We start from the raw sequence: 19846 nt of genomic DNA, 5'->3' as shown, positions 1-19846 counted from the left end.
TAGACAGAGAAAAGGATCAAAACGCGTACGCATACAGCCCTTGACAAAAGTACACAGACCAAAGGGTTTCATTTGAGCCCAGTGTGCCTAGTATTGTATCCTCAAGGACTATATTATGTCCAAAGTGAAAGGGCCTCCTTCCCTCAATGCACCCAAACTTTGAAACGATTGATAGGGTACGGTGTCCCCTCAAAATTGCTTAGAAGCAAACCCTTTAGGTTACGTACAATTTACGGGGATTATACATATCAAGTAACGCTAATCGCGTACATCAAAACAAGCGATATCTGAGCAAGCGGCATTAAATTATAATCAGCAGTTGCAACTCAATTTTAAATGTAAATGTAGCCTACCCAATGGATATCGCGTTATTAAAGGTCATAAAGCTGAACGAAGCAGTGGGCAAAAGGAATAGTCTGACTTTAAAGAAATAGGCCGCAGAAATAAAGCCGCATCTGTCAACTGCCCGACTGTGACGAAGGTCAAAAATAAGACGAACATTAAAGCCGTCATTTCAGAACACCAGAAAAGCCTCCTGGCCTCTTATATAGCAGAAAAAAAATACACAAAAGTACATTGGGAGTGGAAATACCACCGGCCTACAGATATAGATATTTTACGAGCTCGATATAGATTTTAAAAGCAGCTTTCACACATGCGATTCCGCAGGTCTCGTTCACGATGATTCGGCTCATGGTAGTCGCAGTCTTCCTTTTCACTGCTCAAGGTAAGTATCAAAATGGTCGCTATGCCCAGCTATTCTCTACGCCTTCAACTAAAGCGCAGTTTATACTGGACATCAGTCGTGAGTACTACATAACTCAATGAGAATATTTTCATTTGCAATTTAAAAAAAGACTAGCGAGTGCGGTGAAATAGTGTGTGCAGAAGTTGATAATGATAGCCGACTCTTTCTGGAAACCGCTGTGGAATGTGGTTTGTAAAATACTTTCTCTGCTCTCGCCAACTAGACATGAACATAGGAAGCCAGTGAGGGGTACCATGATTTCAAAATTCCCGCAGTAATTTGTTTGCGTTCAATGACATGAAGGCTTTGATAGCAGCTAGACGAGCGGGAATAGTTTGCTGAGATTTTCGCTGGCGGCATGCTTTGTCGTTTTGCGTTGGATGCAGACACTTTAGCTTCACTGCCTCGGCACGCAAGCTGCCGTTTTATCACCGCGCTGCAGACTGTCAGCAGCATTCTTTTTCTAAATTGAATTTCTTGTACGAACATGATGAATTAGCAGAATCGAGAGTAGTTAAACAAAATGTACAGCCCCGCATGCATAGCAGGACAGTTGCGTATGACTTTTTAAACGTCATTCCCCTCAAAGGTAGGCAAAAACGAGCCAGTTCGAAACGGCCTCCCTCTTTTTGCGGAGTGAAAACTTGAACAAGGGAACAACACAAACTTCAGACGACAGCGCGTCGAAGAGAGCACTTGTCCTCATCTGTGCATCAACTGCGTATACATATAACTTATCACCAGCAGCTTGACCTTCGCTTCATCTCCCATTTCTTGCTACATTATCTAAACTGATACACAAGTTAAACTACACTTAGCAGCACAAAGTGAAATGCACCACAGATAAGAACTCACCTCCGGACTTGAGATGCGGCAGCTATGTTTCTTTTTCCTTTTTTTTTTTTTTTTTTTTTGCAGGCGGTATTTGACAGGTGATAGCTGACAAACACAGCATGCAACCACCGATTCTGCCTATTTTTGTCTCGTCCTTGACCACGGCGCATATCTGGGTGTTCTTGACTTCTGGCAAGTCGTTAACAAAAGCAGCTAAGTCTGAAAGAACTAAAGTAAAATGCTTTTTACCCCAGAGTGGCTTTCAAACGAGCGGCGGTGCGAGCAGGCTAGAGAAAGAGAGAAAGGTATTTAATGAAAGGAAAGGCGCAGAAGTTCCTAGCAATCATTTCTATTTATGTTTTTTTTTTAAGATGTAATTATACATCATAAAATCTAATATCTCTGCACCTCAATTCTTGGCCGATCCCACTGTATGGGTATGTGCCATCAAATTAGGGGTGAACAACAACAACAACAACAAGTCGTCCGATGGTACTACACCACACTGGGAAAGGCAAAACAGGAAGTAAAGGAACGTTAGGGTACGGACAGAGTGGGATAATGTGATAGTACAAAGCAGTTCCTTGAGGCGATTCTTTGCTGCCCTTTGTATTAAGCCACACAGCCTTTGTCGCCGGCGGCCATCCGGCGTGTTTAATTGCCCCTCTCGCGATGTGCTGTGCATGTTATCGCCTTCAACCACTTTCAACTGCGAGCAGTGGATCCAGGGCACATTCCTATCACATTACCCTCTTAAAATGAATTAAGCGACATATGATTTAAGTGAACTTTACCACTAAGGTCACCGACTTCACTCATCGATTTTACCATACCTTTGTCGGAAGCCTGGTTGACCGTAACAACAGTCTTTAACTGCAAATATGGAAAAGGCTGAAGTTCCAGCGCTACTATTTCGCACTTGGCCTGTGTACCTTTACGACTGAGGACATCATCATCGTCATCATTTGGCCTAGCACATGAAATCGTTTACTTTTTTTTTTTCTCGATCAAACACCCACGGCGCAGAACCACGTATAAATATGTTGCTTCTCGGCAACAAAAGGAAGATAAGTGCAGCGCACTGTTATGGATTTGGTTTGCTCTGTTCACATGTTAGCAGCATCGGTCTATCGGTCGCACTGATTGATTGTAGCGCGGAGCTACAATTAGGACCAATAGAAGGCAACGAACTTGGTCGAATGTGGCGATCAAAGATGAATTCCATTTTTATCATTGGAAAAGCCTCGATTGCATTTATTGCTCGAGTGCAGAAGTCTTGTATGAGTGGGTAACGATTCGTAGGTGTTTCCTGACTTATTGCTTACCTCGTAACCTCAGGAATGCACACGATTCGTTCAGCATAAAAGCCTCAGATTGGTTGAAATATCTCAACAAACCCATATCAGGCATCCTGTCTTTACAGGTACTCTTGAGTTATCGCTCAAATGGCAGGTGGGCCGATGAGTGGTTTCCAGCATTACTCGCTACATTACTGAAGTCTGCTTACATAGTATCGTGGACTGACATCTACGGTCAAAAGATGAATAAATTACTTCCCTGCAAATTATGTCGGTAATTACAGCTTGGTGCAACGTATAGAAAGTGTTCACTGGCCACTGCTTCAGTTCATGCTCTGCGTCGCGTCGCGTCGCATTGCAGCCCACAAGCTGTACTTCTGAGCTCAGCAGAAGGCGCTGATGGCATTTGGTAATTAGTGCTCCTGTATACGCTCCCACTGGGAGCCTTGCGATAGGTTATACAGAACACTCCTACTAATATACTCAAAATCTTGGCATTTTTCGTTTTCTCGGCTCTCTTCTCTTCACTTTCAGATTTTTTTTTTCATAGAAAGTATGTGCCTACACCAGGTACGTAGCCAGTAAAGGGCGACGCCCCATTCCCTTCCCTCCCCTTCATCCAGTTGGTGCTATTTTTAAGTATCTGATGCTGAGCGCCCCTCCCTATAACATCTGAAACTAGCTTGAACACCCCTTGCAAGAACATCCTGGCTACGTGTTTGGTGTGCGCATATACCACCCCATTGCGTCATTTAGAGCAGTGCAGTATATTTAGGTACAGCGTAGAAACCGCGTCTAACAGCTGTCTATACATCCACCACTCCTTTCCCCCGACAGGGATACAGCAACCTCGACTTGTTTATCCGCGCCTTCTCGAAGAGCGTTCACCAGATGGTCGCATGGTACTGCACTTGCACGATGACCTGACGCTCAATCTGAGGAAAGCGTGGGTAGCTGCGAGTGAGTTTCGTGTCCTTGAACAGGAGGATGGACGCCAAGTGACACACATCGTAAGTACTTCCTAAGGATATCCCAAGAAACACGTTACTCGCGCGTTCAAATATGGCTTTCGTGGAAATTATTCCAAAGGAATTCATGAGTGACTGCACATTTTCTCATGTTACCCAATTTTTATCTGTGTCCTTTTTTTCTCAGCCAATGGTAAAAAAAAAAAAAAAAAGCACGCAAACGAAATGCAAGCAGTTGATCCAAAGCCATTTCTTCAAGCTCGTAAGAGGCGAAACGTCTGCTTGTTTTGACAAACTGATTTCGAGATTCAATTTACGTTTATCTGCTCTAGTTTCCAAAAATCATTTCGACTTCTCAATTGCACACATAGCAAAATGATGGCTTCAACTGCTCATAATTTACTCATTTTGTTGTAACAATAATAAAACTCATTCTACAGTTCAAAGGAGAGGAACTCGACCGCCACCTTCATGAAGATGAACAGCAATTAGCAAGTGTTCATGTCATGCAGAAAGGCGCCGGCGTCGAAGTTGTGAGTATCGAATTCCTTGTTCTTCAGCACAGAACCATGAACAATCAAACAACCATCTCCTCTTAATTGTGCAGGAAGGCATCGTGGGACCATACCTCAGGATTCAGCCAATGCCCGGAATGGAGCGATCTGAAGGTGGCCTCGTTCCTCACATGATACACGAAATTGAGAAGAAGGAAATGCTTGACATCGAGATGGAACCCCGTGGCTTAGGTAACTTAATAAGCAAAAACTCCTTGTGTTTTTTTAGTATTGTTACGCGCGCGCTGAGGATAGTCATTTACTACACATGCCTATATATGCCGAAACATTTACGGCGAGCAAATAGAACTCCTGGGGAGTCCTTAAAGGTAACATGTTGGAGAAGCAGGATATGCTAACTCGAAACAATCGGATTATTGGTAAGCTAGTGCTTTCCATGGCAGAGTGCGACAAGCTCAGAATGGGAAACACGGTTTCATAAAGGACACTCGAGAACTTTCAATTAAACTCTATTCCTTAATAACCAGACTTTTGCATACTGCCCACAAATGTTTCGGAACACGCAAATTACAGCAAAGCTTGACTGCTACGTACGAAGCCACAAAATGACGAAGGGTGCACTTCCGACTCCCCCGCACGACGTTTGTGCATAATTTATGCTCAACGTCTGGATGAGGACACGTGCAGAGAGAAAATGCAAATATTTCATGAGGCCGGTATTTCGAAAATGCCTGTGGGAACCTACGGATGCTGTGCATGTGTCCAGATAAAAATCAAGAAAGAAAGAGGAAAACAAAAAGAATAACGCGCATGCGTCATGCTTGCATTTCAAAAATGTCCTCTAAGAAGCCACACTCTTCCCTCTGAAGCATGACAGTCGGCTCACTGACGCATTCATTGTATTTCTTTGCAATACTTGTTCAAACTGAATGACTCACGCGCAGGTCAAGCAGTGAGTTGGAAGATTCAGAGTTCCCCTATTTTTTTTGCAAAACGTTTCCATTTGTATTGCTCTGTTATTGACAGGACGACCTGTTTGAGTAAATGCGTCTGGACGTGTGGCAGTGGTATTTAGTCGTATGCGCTGAACAGGAAAGAGCATGGCTTTCCAGGGGGCATTTTGGGATCGCGTCTGACTTATAAACGCTGTTCGGTATTTTTTCCAACTGCCCCCTTATCTGCTGCGCTGCTCGAATTTTGTGCGGACAAATGTGCGTATTAAGTTGGTATATTAAGGTAGTCATTTAAATGTAAGGTGTGGTTTACAGTTAGCTCTCGTATGTGTCCTCTCCGTTAATATGAGATCGTCTTACAGTGGCAATGCCGTATTAGAGGATAGCTAGTAATAGCTAGTATTATAGATTATAGGATTATTATAGATTATAGATCGGAGGTACTGGTGAGTATGTGCTCCAGTGCTGTTGTGTTTGTTTCCCTGCCTTTGTTCTTGTCGTTTCGCGCCGCTTTTCCCTCCTTCAAAAATGAATCAACTAGACCGCAAGAACGTTATCATTACCTCATCCATCCATTATGTAACGTTATACCCACCCTTTTTTGTGGGCGCATTTTGTTGCAGATGCTTGGAGAATAAAGGAAAGACGAGACGGCGCGGTAAATGTCCCGGACGTAGTGACTGTAGAACTGTTTATTGTCTCGGATCACTGGCATCACAAACACTTCCAAACCACGGTCGAATTGATACAGTACCTCTGCGTACATGTAAACTCTGTGAGTATAGCTCTGCCAGCTTGCCGTGCACGGGTTTATTGCACACTACAGCCTTTTGTATGGTGTCCCAAATAGCCTTAACTCTTTCATGCACAGAAGTTTATTTTTCATTAAATGTTCGATTTTATTGCGCAGATGGTAAAAAATGATTACGAAAACAATATTTTACACAAAGTAGAAAAAAATTATTGCGCTTTAGAACATATGAGGCGGTCAGTGCTGCTGACCACCATGCTGGAAGGGTCTCTTTATGGCACACCTTCATCACTCTGTTTATCTCTGAATATCCTGCAGACTATCCTGGAAATGGAATATCCTCATATTCAACATCTGAAAAGCAGGTTTGATCGCGAAATTTACATTCATGTTGAATTTTCATGATAAAATATAGAGTCCTGCCCACGTGGTCCTACCTACAACGCCATTCATGCACGGTGGTCAGTGTGACTGACCACCATGCGGGAATTGCTATGGCGGGTACAAAGGCGCGTTTTTCACAACATTAACAACATTAACATCCTTACAGACATCTCCCGCCATCTGGCGGGTGCTCTGAGAACAATAAAGAGAAAAAAGTGAGCATTAAATTGTTCCCATGAACACCAGTTATTGCAAAAAAAAAACAAAAAAAAAGATTTCAATGGTGGCCAGCAACCACCGTCCCTCTATCTATGAAGTGAACTCATGCAGGTTCGCACTAAAGTAAATGGAGTGCATCATTGCCTTCTCAAAAGTTTTACGTGCTGCCTACGTGAAGCTAATAGCTGTGATATGCGCAGACTAATAGCATACGCTAGTGTGCTGTCTCATGGTCATTTAATGTCCATTTTTGTCGTATACGGATCATTTACTGCATATAGAACGGAATGGCGTGTTCCGTTTACTCATGTCTGAATCCGTACTACGTACCTTTCACGCCTTAAGAAGGGTGAAAATATGTATTTATTAAGGCTAAAATAGCACATGCATGTAGGTGCGCAAAACACGTGCATAGCGATTGACGGTCGCAATACCGGTCAAGCCTAACAAAAATGTCGCATATAAATTATCTCACACAAGTCGGCTGAATACAGTGTGGCCATACACGAGATTTCTTAACCGTTTCTGTCAGACTTGTTTTCTGGGTGCGTTCGCAAACACTGATCGTCATCCCTGGCTTCTGCTGAATGAGGTTAGTTTTACGTACTTAGCTAAATTAGGAAAGCAGGGCCGGTCTGGCGCTCTCCCGCGTCCGCAAAAACGACATCATCAATCATGTTACCAGTAAACGCTCGCGACTAAGAAATACGTAGGTAACAGCACTTCCTTTGAATTCGTGGAGTGAGAATGAACGCCTAGCCATAAACACACTTGCACCTATTTCCTTCTTGCACACGCTGAACTGCTTTTTCTTTTATCACTGAAATTTATTTTCCGCTTAAATGTTTCTACATTATTAAAACTGACGAAATCTTCGCCTTTTTTTAAACTTCCTATATTTTTGGAGCTTGTGACATCGTATACGCGCGGCCGGAAGGACTTGGACTTGGGAAAATTGTGGTATCGTTGTACCACTTCAATGGAACAACCAGAGTAAATATTAGCGGAAGCGTCAGGTGTATTCTATTAGCATTTTCTCATAAAGCACCAACTCTACCCTCAAATAGTAAAGAGCTTCATTTAGAATTAGGTATAACTATTTTCTTAGTAATTTTTTTTATTCTGCTTTCGGGTGCTAACTTCGGCTTGTTCATTTTCTTTCAGGAGACAGGCCTTTCTAAGTGGCGTACATTTTGTTTTGCAGTACTACAGTTTCCATACATTTGGCCTTTATTCAGTTACTATGGTGTAAAATTAACCTTCTTCCCACAATGTTAATATTGAAGTTATGTCAGTTAGTGCATGAAAATTACCGTCTCCAGCACATCTCCCCCATTTGCCTCAACTTAATTAATGCAGGGTCTTGCTTTCTGCATTAACCATTCCTATGAATGACCACCTCGTATATTGTCCTAGACTGCTCATCACTCATGCCCGTACAAACAGCTAATACACGCCTGCCGACTGCCATCTGATTTGTACCAAATATCAGTTCGTGCAAAGTTCTAAGCACACAACAGCGTTCGTTAAACGACAAGCCCGGCACAACTTAAAACCCTTGAACCTGTATTTTACCAGATCCACTTCATGTTAGTTGTAAACCCAGGGTGCCTTACGCTTCGTTACAGCAGCGTTTATTTCCTCTTTTTTGAGTTTTCCCGCCCTCCGGTATGGCATGTAGTATATCACCTTATGTGATCACATTTTGTATACAGGATATGTCCCAGCTAAAATTCTCAAGGTTTCATATAATAGTGGCCAAAATATATTACCCAGAAGAAAAACTTTGCGAAAGTCCGCACAATGGCGAGCGCAAACCGATACTATGTGAAGATCCGGAATAGATTTCTCATGAGGCAGAGGAAAGGTGTCATTGGCAGCCGATGGGACAAACAGCTTCACGGTCTTGAAGTATGCGTAAACGAAGCCGAAGCGGTTGGAATCAATAGATGCATGTGAACTCCAACAGTGCCGCTTGAGTGTCTACGCGTCAATACAGCACCAGTCAGTTCAGCTTTTCCCAATGGTGTTCGGTCAGCAACAAAATGTCAGGTGCTATGAGTTTCAACGGTGAGATAACAGCGCTATATCTGCATTTTATATGTATCGGTTTAATTTTTTTTTACTTTTCTAGCTAAAAAGAAATATTTCCTTTAACTCGCTCTCGTGTATGGAAGACAACATTGCCAAGCTCCGGACAGTACATAGTTGTTAGAGAATGTGGATTTTTGCACACATCTCATCGGGTGAGCTCCTGCACGTCTTGGTCCGTTGGCTGTGCCGAGATGGGACGTAAAGTCTCTGCAAGAAGGTCGGTGGAAATTATTTACTAGTTTCAAAAAGTGCTTCAAATTGGTAATAAAAATAACAAACAAAGCGAACTTCGTCCAAATGGTATTTTTTGCGTTACAGCTAGAGTACTTCACTAAAACACATTTGACTCGTTTCGCAGGTTAACTTAAGATATACAGAAACCAGCCGTCCCAGGGTGAAGTTCTCGTTAGTAGGAGTCGAGAAAGATCAGGTAATCAATTCTCTTGCCTGCAGTGATCACCCGCAACCACATCAACCTCAAGGATTTCACGAGTTCGTTTTTGTTTTCAGAACAGCACCTATAAGAAAGGTGTCGATAATTACATGGAGAGTTCGCTCACTCTTGATGAGTTTAGAACGTACGCCGTACGTAAAAAACACGAATATGGAGATCCCGATATGGTGTACCTAATGACTGGGTATGGGCACTTTTTATTTGCCTCGGTAGTTTCATTTTTTTCACCTCGAAGTGCATTAGAGATTGATAATAGTGGTGCTCTTTCGACGCAGGTGTGTGGTCTACTCAGAAGGCCCTAACAAAACAAAGAATACAAACACACTGGGTAAGTGTTTAATGTACCCACGCAAAAGCCGCCAGAGATAGTTCTGGGCTGCATATATATATATATATATATAACCCGGTTCTGTGCTAGCTGCATCCACTTGAGCCCTCCGAACTTCTTAACCTCATCCGCCCACCTAATTTTCTGCCGCCCCCTGCTACGTTTTCCTTCCCTTGGAATCCAGTTTGTTACCTTAAGCGACCACCGGTTATCCTTTCTTCGCACTAAATGTCCTGCCCATGTCCATTTCTTCTTGATTTCCGCTAGAATGCCAGTAACTTAAGTTATTTCTCTGACCCATTCTGCACGCTTCCTATCTCTTAACGGTATACCCCTACCATTTTTCGTTCCATAGCGCTGTGCGTTGTCCTCAACTTAAGTAGAACCCTCTTGGTTAGCCTCCACGTTTCAGCCCCATAGGTGAGTACAGGTAAGATGCAACTGTTGTATACTTTCCTCTTGAGCGATACCAATAAGCTGATAGTCATAATTTGCGAGTGCTTGCCAAATTCGCTCCATCCCATTCTTATTCTTCTTATTTCCTTTTCATGGTCCGGATCTGCGGTTACTACCTGTCCTAAGTAGACATATTCGCCTACTGCTTCCAGTACTTCGCTACCTAATGTAAACTGCTGTTCCTTCCAGAGGCTGTTGAACATTACCTTAGTCTTTTGCATATTGATTTTCAAGCCTACCTTTCTACTTTTTCTGTCTAGGTCATCAATCATTATTTGCAGTTCATCCCCCGAGTTGCTTAGCAAGGCAATGTCGTCAGCAAATCGCAGATTACTGAGGTGTTATCCATCTACCCTTATCCCTAATTGCTCCCATTCCAAGTCTCTGAATACTTCCTCTAAACAAGCTGTGAATAGTACATGGGGAGATTGTGTCTCCTTGCCTAACACCTTTCTTTATGGGAATTTTGTTACTTTCTTTATGCAGAACTATGGCTGCTGAGCAGCCACTATATATATCTTCCAGCACTTTCAAGTACGGCTCGTCTACCCCTGACTTCGCAATGCCTGCATCACCACTGAAGTTTCAACTGAGTCAAATCCTTTTTTGTAATCAATGAATACTATGTATAAGGGCTGGTTATATTCCGAAAATTTTTCTATCACCTGGTTGATGGTATGGATATGATCGATAGTAGAGTACCGTTTCCGAAAACCTGCTTGATCCTTTGCTTGATTGCAGTGTAAGGTCGTCCTGATTCTATCAGCGATTACCTTAGTAAATACCTTATACGTAACAGACAGTAAGCTGATTGGTCTAATTTTTAAGGTCCTTAGAGTCCCCTTTCTTATGAATGAGGATACTGTTTGCATTCTTCCATGGTTCCAGTACCCTAGATGACACCAGGCACTGCGTATACAGGGTGGCCAGTTTTTCTAGCCCGATATCACCCCCGTCCTTTAACAAATCTGTAGTTATCTGATCCTCTCCAGCTGATTCCCTCTTTTCATAGTTTGTAATGCTTTCTTGACCTCGTCCTTTGTCACTGGTGGAATGTCTGACTGTTTTTCCCTACCGCCAGTCTCATTACGGTCCTGACTACTTTGGCTACTGTAGAGGTCTATATAGAATTCCTCGGCTACTTTGACTATCCATATTCGTGATGACGTTGCCCGCCGTGTCCCTTATCGGATACATCTGGTTTTTGCATATGCCCAATTTCTTTTTTACCGCTGTAAGGCTTTCCCCGTTCTTTACAGCACGCTCAATTTTCTCCAAGTTATACTTCCTCATATCGGCCACCTTGCGCTTATTGATTAGCTTTGATATCTCGGCCAATTCTATCTGGTCTGTTGGATTGGAAGCTTTCATACTCTGGCGTTTCTTAATCAAATCTTTCGTCTCCTTAGACAGCTTACCGGTATCCTAACTATCCTACCGCCTACTTCTACAGCGCACTCAGTAATATCTCTGAAATTATTGTTCATTGCTTCTAGGGTAATGTCGCCATCCTCGGTTAGAGCTGAATATATATTCTGTAGCGAGAGCCTGAACTCTTCTGCCCTACCGCAGAGAACGAATTCAAAATACATACAATATATATATATATATATATATATATATATATACAATATATATATATATATATATATATATATATACTGTAGTGTCACACCATTGCTCGGTGACTGTCGACGGTGACAAAGACGACAAGCGTATGTCGAAAAGGCGCGTGCTACGTAGAAGACGGCTGACAAAGAAGAAGACGCAAGAGACTGACGCGCTAGTTAAACGCTCGACCACAACACCGACCTCAGACTGAACATACTCTTACAATATATATATATATATATATATATATATATATATATATATATATAAGTATATATATATATATATATATATATATATATATATATATATATATATATATATATATATATATATATATATATATATACATACATACATACATACATACATACATACATACATACTTACATACATACATACATACATACATACATACATACATACATACATACATACATACATACATACATACATACATACATACATACATACATACATACATACATACATACCTGTTTCATCATACAGCAAAACAAATTCGTCACTCTTTGAATGCAGGCACAGGACTGGTAGCCGCGGCTCTTAGCCAAATTTGAAAAGTCCTGCGGTAATTTACCCAACTCCCTCTGAATGAAAACACCATTATTTTTCTCTCGCAGGCATCGGCTTCGTGGGTGGAGTGTGCACAGCCAGTTTTGTTGCTCTTGGCCAGGACACTGCCGGAATGTACGATGGAACTCATACGCTAGCGCATGAGGCGGGCCACGTGTAAGACGCAACAACATGAGCTTTTTCTTTCTCAGTATTCCCTCGCACCCTTCTGTGCGGCCGACTATAGCTTCTGAAACAAAGGAGCAGGAATGTCTGCCTTGAAGCTAATATGTACAGGGTCATCAACGTCTAGCTGAAACACATGCATTGTCTTCAAAGCACCATTGCGTCCGACGCGGCCGCGTATGGAAGCAATGTAATGGAAACGCAGAGCTACCTGGCGGTGGTGTTTCGCATAGCCTGTAACTTAGGTTCAGTGCGTCACCAGATCAGATGCCATGGAGCGTTGAAGACAGCGATATTGTTCCAGCTAGAAATGGAAGAGCGTGTACATACTCTAAACAACAAAACCATAACGTAATTGGAGCACCGACGCTCCCACCGTAGCATAAATTAGGCAGTTCTATCAAACCAGCTTTCCTCCCCGCTCCGATTCCACTGACTCTCTTCAGCATAAGTGGAGCCGAGGTGGACTGAATAGTGTACTAGTATTCTATACACTACATATATAGGTGGGGCCTTTGGACTTAAGGCTCCGTCTAGAGGTAAAAAATGAAACTTCATTTCCTCGAGGGAAGGACAACCTCAAAACCGGCTGTGGTTTTGTAAATGTGGTTTCAGTTCTCATCGCTACACGGCGCCTTAAATTGAACTGACCGTGACAAATACTTAATCAATAATTAAGCCTGTGCTCACATTTCTGCATCATTGCATTCCTCATGCTACTTCAGTGGCATTGAGTGAAGACGTTTAGGTGTAAAACATGTAATAAAGAAGAACAAAGCAAAACACTGCTGGCATTAAAATTCGCCTTATTCATCCAGACAAACGCTGTGCTGTTTTTGCGGAAGGCAGGCGCTGATGCGGTGTATTTTCCTGCTTCCTACGCTCTGCGGAATACCAATTCAGAGCCCTGCGCTACCCGTTCCCTCTGTAGTGACTAAACGGCCCGTTACTATGCGTTATAGATTGGGAAATATTATTATGTTTTTCTGCCTGCCCACACTAATTTATATCGTAATATAATTTGAAGTAAACCGAAGCCCTCTCGAGTTTTAAACGTTTGCAGTAAGTCGAGGTAAGCTGCCTTGCTCATACCTGCAGCCACTGATTAGAAAAATAAATTGAGACAGACATGAAAGCAGAGACTTATTCTATGAATTTGCCTTTTCTTCGTACCGAAAGTAGCCGACCAAGATGTCTACATGTTTCTCTATAAAATGCAGCGTCCAATCATGCTTAGCTGCGGCCAAACATTTTTCTACATCGGAACCCACATATATGCGCAGGCGCTTAAAATGGCTTAGCGAAACTACCTCGCAATTCGAAGAGGAGTTCTTGTCAATTTTATAACGCTTTCGAAAAGTTTAGTCAGACAAATGGGCACTTGAATTAGATAAATGGGCACTTGAAGTGCGGTTAGAGTCTGGCGGCTATCTTGAACTTACTGTTCCATACGACATACGACACTTCGACAAGCAAGCACGCCAACGTAACAGAGCGAGAGCTGTGCTTGCCCGTTCGCCCGTTTGCAGGTACACGTAATCCCAGCGCCCGCTTCGCTCAGCCTCGGAGATGACCGTAGAACCGTTACGCAGTCTTCTAGTAGAGAGTTTTAGCTTACCGTCATCCGCGATCCGCCCTCGCGCGTTCGACTGCGCATACCCAGACCCCCCTTGACGCCGACAGATGGCGCCACATACTGGATGTTGGCGTTGACTCACAATGGAGGAAAAGAACTAGGAAACTAACTAGTAAGTATGCTAGTAACAAGGACGGAGAAATAAAGAGCATTAAGCAACAGGTGAAAAACACAGAAGGTAAAAATTTGATAAATTCGATGGAAAAGAAACAGAGTGTGGAATTATACCGAAAGTGGAAAATGCAGATCAGGAAGGAAGATTTCTTTGATAACTCAAGAGGCAGTGCCGTACTTTTTGAAGCTAGATCAGGGTGCCTTAGAACACGCAGCTACAAAAAGAAATTTAACAATGGAGATGACGCATGTGCTGTATGTGGAAACTCCAGTGAAACAATTGACCATATTATACTCGAATGTAATGGTATCCATCCGGAAGTTGGTGCAGGCGCAATCACTGTTCCTGAAGCTCTGGGGCTTAGAAATAACAGTGGCCGGGTGAATAAACCGGCGGTGGAAACTAGCAAAAAACGACTGGAAGATCGGTGGCTTAAAAGCAGAGAAGTGACATAATGTTAGTAATGTAGGAACAAAATTTAATAAATAGAATGATGGTTTAGTTAACCATTCTAAATCAATAATTAAAATATAGTGAGAAAAATGAGCATGATAGCTACTGCTACCACCCCGTTTCAAAGGGGACGCTCCTATATTCCATCCCATCCCATGGCACACAGACCTGCCGCGTCGGGACCAGTCAGCTTGAGCGCCCTGCCCACGCGCGGTAGAGAGTCACGGTAGCGGATCGCGGATCACGGTAAGCTATATCTCTCTCATTTTAGCTTACCGTCATCCGCGATCCGCTACCGTGATCCGCCCCCGCATGTTCCCCTGCGCATGCCCAGACCTCCCTTTACGCCGACAGATGGCGCCACATACTGGATGTTGGTAAGATGTCGGCACAGGCCTGCCGCGTCGGGACCAATCAGCTTGAGCGCCCTGCCCACGCGCGGTAGAGACTCACGGTGGCGGATCGCGGATCACGGCAAGCTCAATCTCTCTGTTGTCGGCGCAAACTGACATCAGTTTCTGACACAGTAGAGCATAAAGAACTTCGGCAGCCTAGGAGCAATCAGAGGACATGCGTGTTGGCCTGTTTCGGTGTTGTCACCCACTTAACCTTTGTAGATATTCTTTATAAAGAGAAATGACCAGTCGCGCTCAATACGTATTATATGTTCGTGTAAAAGGATAATACTCAAGTTAAAACTATAGGCATTACATTATTGCCCAAATCGTGTTCATTTCCAACAAGCGCATATACGTTGCTATAGCTGAGCCGCAGAAATTGTACTGGCCGCTAATATGATATCTTTCTCTACCCGGTTCTGTGAGCTCGCTACTCCTTTAAAAAAAAGCGATTAAAAGCACGTGGATGAATTCGATTTTTTCACTTTATTGTTCTGAGTCGATCAACCGCAAGTACTAACGAACCATTCTTCTTTTCAAGGCTCGGCTCTTCTCATGACGAAAGCCCTCCGAAAACGTGGATTAGGAATGACCCAGGATCGCTGAGCTGCTTGTGGAAGGAAGGTTACTTGATGAGCTATATCGATGGCGGAACTAAACATCATCGCTTTTCGGAATGTAGTCTGGCGCAGATCCGAAATTTAATGCGGTGAGAGCACAATACTTATTTACAAAATCTAGCCTGTTACTAATTTTATCAACATTAATTTTTACCTGTTATCGAACTCTGATAATCAGCAGCCACGTATAGATAACGGCAAATAATGGATGGTTTAGAGCGGGGGTCTGACTCGCATTGCCAAGCGGACAGAAATGTGAAAATATTGCTACTCGCGGGCCAGGCGCAGGACAATACAATAAACAAGCAATACTACAAATACAAATGGGCTAAAATGTGTCGTTGCCATACCATACCCTTCCATTCTTCGTGGAAAAGAAAAGCGGCGCGTTAGTCATTCTAAATTCCGGAAGGTTGCCACTTGAGGATTACGCCGAAAGAAATGCTTAAAGGATAAAACAGTTAATACCACAGTCACTTATCCTAAAAAAAAAAAGGAATTCTTCTTGGAGATAGAGGGGGCGGGTTATCGAGCGTCTCGCTTTTGAAGGCAGGTGACGTCCATCCGAGGCGCACGCTGAGAGGCTAGCCTGTCTTCTCATTTCCACAAAGAACGCGTACCTTCCGGGGACGAGGCATTCGATTTGATTTTAGTCATAAAACTCGTGAAGTGGTGCAGCCGTGTAGATAGTATGTGCTTTGGGAACTATATAGCTGAAAATGTGACCGGTGCGCATCGCATAGCTCCGAGGGCATTGTTAGAGACCTCTGTTATAGAGTGAACGCATGCCAATCGCTGCGCGGCCCGTACCGTCAAGTGACGATGTAGCAAGGCGCAGTCGACGCAACGCGACGCAGCGGAGGCAGCCATGGGAATCGAAGACGTGTTTATGAGTCGCCAGACTGGAGAGTTCGTCACCGAGCAGTTTATGTTTATCGCCACTAAAGGAGAGCGTGCGCACACATATACATCGTGGCACACAGTGCATTGTGTGTTCAGCTATCGTGGCATAATATGTAGTTGTTTATTAAGACCAACGGAAATATTTGCCATAATATCTGACTGAATTTTTTGCCTCATTTTAATTTATACTGGTGCTGACGAGCATAATCAATAATCACGAATTATGCTGTGTCGCTAAAAACAGAGGCCAAAATGTATCTGTAATAACTGGAAACAAAATGTGTTGGTGGTAGTGGTTGTGATACCACATTTAATGAGAAGGAAAACACAATAGTGATAACATTATTAGTGACAATGATTTAATGTTACGAATGAGTGATAAGGAACATAGTGTTAAGGAACTCGGTGATAAGAAAATTAACGTAAATGAAATCATTGCTAAGGAAATCAGGAACAAGAAAGTTATAGATAAGGCAATAGAGAATGTTCAAAATACTATATGTTCTGCCAACACTCATTTTGTCTTAGAAGCAGTCAAAGTTTCGCTGTCGGCTGCTGCGTGTTACGAGGTTGAACACGCGCCGCCTCGCAAGGACGTTAGCTCTCCACACGTAACAGCTAAATGTGGCACCCCCTCGCGCCACTTCTATTTAAGTTGTCACACATGAAGACTCCCTAGTTCGTGCGCGGGTGCTGGTCGGGTGATATCAGTGCAGGTTAAAGATCCTCAGGGGGTCAAAATTATTCCGGAGCCCTCCACTACAAGGCTTTCTTTTGCTCCCTCCCCTTATGGCGCGGTTCAGGTTTCCGCCTAGAAGAGTGATATATACTGCGCATTTCTTTAGCGCCCCTAAGAATGGCGTTTGTATGGAGGCTCTCTAGACACTATTCTCTCCACTTCTCTTACCAGTATCTGGCGTGTGGTACGTGACTGGCAACGCCTGCAGTTCCTATCTTCAAGGTCAGATATTCGCACCCAATGACCTTCACAAAACCTGGCGTGAAAAGGTCTCGCACTAAAACACCACAGACACTAAGCCCTCACCGTAGGTGTATAAGAGGTGCTAAAATTGCTCGAGAGAGAGAGGGAGAAGTGGTTGTGCATGATTTCTAGTGAAAAATTACTCTATCGGGACTATGGAGCTCTAACTGGATGTTTGAACGTACTGCATGTATATCATAAAGTAAAACTTACGGTGAGAATTTCAGAAATATGCAAGTATCCAATAAGACCTTTAAAACACATTTTGACATTGAATTTAAAACACATTACAGGATGGCAGGACCATTGTGCTGGAGAGTGAACAAGCAGGGCTACCACTACAGGGGCCAATATGCCGGCATGGTGGTTGAAGCCAATGACTACTGCCAAAAAACGGTCTTTCCTGAAGAAAAGAACGTGACGGCAGACACAGTGGGTCTATTTCTTACTTCTTTCCAAACATCTCCAAAATTATTCACACTTTGAATGCACCATGAATGTGTCAACTGAAATGCTGAATACTGTTTCTCCGCACAATGCCGAATTCCAAATAGCACTCACACTGAATGGCATGCCACTGTTCCTTCTAATGCCGCGGTGGATTGCAAACTTTTGCAGCACATATGACATTATGGCCCTAACAAAATAATAAGTGGACATGAAGTTAATCATCTTCAGCATTAAATAAATGTAACTTATCTGCCCTTTTTGTAAATAAATAATGTTAATCTCGATTGAATCAATCACTGAATGAATTATTGGAATGAAAAAATTAATTCTTTAATTAGAACCGAAATTAGTATTGTATTATGCATCCATTTTGCAATTGCCAGGTTAGGGGCGTATAAGGTAACCTTCGGGTTGGCTCTGGATGCTGCAAAAAACATTGTTAATTAAAGGTTAAGCATAGCACGGCAATGCAGGTGGGTCTCACATGGGCATGACCTTCTCGAAGTTGTAAAAGTGGAACTAATTGAAATATCGGAAAAATAATGCTATCATTGGATAGAACATCAAAGGTGTGCAAGTGACAAAATGGGTGTTGTGGGATATTTAGTTAAATAATTAAAGCCAGTAAGTCAATCAGACGTCAAAATAGCCAGGAGGGGTAATCTCGATGTCGAAATGGTGTCACGTGTCACGTGGAAATCGACTTCCAGAGACGTAGGCCTAACTTCCGATGGTGAGAAATTTGAAATGTATGAACGTAAACGAGCGGAAAAGGGTGTGATTTGCGTACTCAAATCAATGGGAATAATTATAAAGTGTGTAAAGAGAGGTAATCAACCAACAGCAATCTGAAAATCCAAGTCCTGCAGAATCTGCAGTGCAGAAATGCGAAAGCATGAGCGTTGCTGCTTACACGGTACATCGTGTTCCCCTTGTCGAACACAACCAGCATTCCGGTGAACTCATCAAAGTTCACCAGCATTCTATAACTGGTCTAAAGGAAAGGAAAGGAGCAGTATCTGTCACTCGCACAATCCCACTGACTTATCTCGCGGACAACACAGTAATGCTCACACTTGCGCATTTCTCCAGTGCAAACACTGATGTGATCTTTGTTTTTTCCTCAAAGAACACATCGTCATCTCAGCTTTGTTGTTGTCAAACGTTACTCAGCAATATTTGACGCCAGTGTGACAGTGCATGGCTGCCTTATGCGTTTTCACCTGTGTCGCTCCCGTTATGTAGTATCATATGGGTGTCCCAGCTAAAAGTAACTTGCATATTAAGCAAATATTCAGCTTCCGATGCGAGTGAAGCTAAGTGAGTGCTATTGCATAGCTTAGTCGGCAACATTTCTTTGTTCATTCAACAAATAAATCTAATTTGCAGATGAGACAACTTTTTAAATAATGACTCCAGGAAAAATGTTTACTCCCATAGTTCTATATCATCTTGAAACACCTGGCTCAAATATTATAAACAATGTACAATTTACCCCCCTTATATTTGCCGGAATTTACAAAATGCCAAAGAAATTCAAAAGCTAGTACTTTGTGAAAAATATTCCACCCACTACGTCTGCAATACATTTAAATGATACAGGTATAGATTGAAAGAGGGCACAATACATAAATCAAAATCAATCAACGACATTGAAAGTGTCAAAAATTCCTGCTTTTGTGAAGTGACAAGATTAGGTGCTTGTCATTACCGCGGGTAACAATAACTGAAAATAAAAAGGGAAACATACAGGCAGCATACAGCGACCCTCACACCGCCTGTGCGACGCATGGTTTTCGTCTGCCGTGTAATAAAAATCCGCCGCATTTAAAGCTTCCTTCAGAATTTCTTCAAAGTTAAGCACCTTTAGTATACCATATACATGTTACCTTTTACCAGCCCAGTCGGAAAAAACTA

At 42.8% G+C, this 19846-nt stretch overlaps 1 protein-coding gene across 2 annotated transcripts in view; it reads left to right on the top strand.

The window, feature by feature from the left end:
- The first annotated feature begins 609 nt into the window (after nt 1-609).
- LOC146173245 (venom metalloproteinase antarease-like TserMP_B) overlaps nt 610-19846 on the top strand; it is a 29678-nt gene continuing 10441 nt past the window's right edge. The window contains exons 1-11 of one of the 2 annotated variants that reach the window (XM_084583598.1): nt 610-727; nt 3718-3890; nt 4289-4381; nt 4456-4594; nt 5940-6091; nt 9123-9194; nt 9275-9402; nt 9494-9546; nt 12255-12363; nt 15516-15683; nt 17773-17911. In XM_084583598.1, coding sequence (XP_084439724.1) covers nt 682-727; nt 3718-3890; nt 4289-4381; nt 4456-4594; nt 5940-6091; nt 9123-9194; nt 9275-9402; nt 9494-9546; nt 12255-12363; nt 15516-15683; nt 17773-17911 — 1272 coding nt within the window. In that variant the 5' untranslated portion in view covers nt 610-681. Of the gene's footprint in view, nt 728-3717; nt 3891-4288; nt 4382-4455; nt 4595-5939; nt 6092-9122; nt 9195-9274; nt 9403-9493; nt 9547-12254; nt 12364-15515; nt 15688-17772; nt 17912-19846 lie in introns of those variants that run through there. The other variant, XM_084583599.1, reaches the window with a different exon arrangement.

This window comes from Amblyomma maculatum, chromosome 11 (assembly GCF_055883805.1).
Source record: "Amblyomma maculatum isolate TAMU_Amacu chromosome 11, ASM5588380v1, whole genome shotgun sequence".
Taxonomy (NCBI): domain Eukaryota; kingdom Metazoa; phylum Arthropoda; class Arachnida; order Ixodida; family Ixodidae; genus Amblyomma; species Amblyomma maculatum.
This window is presented reverse-complemented; position numbering and strand designations above follow the sequence as displayed.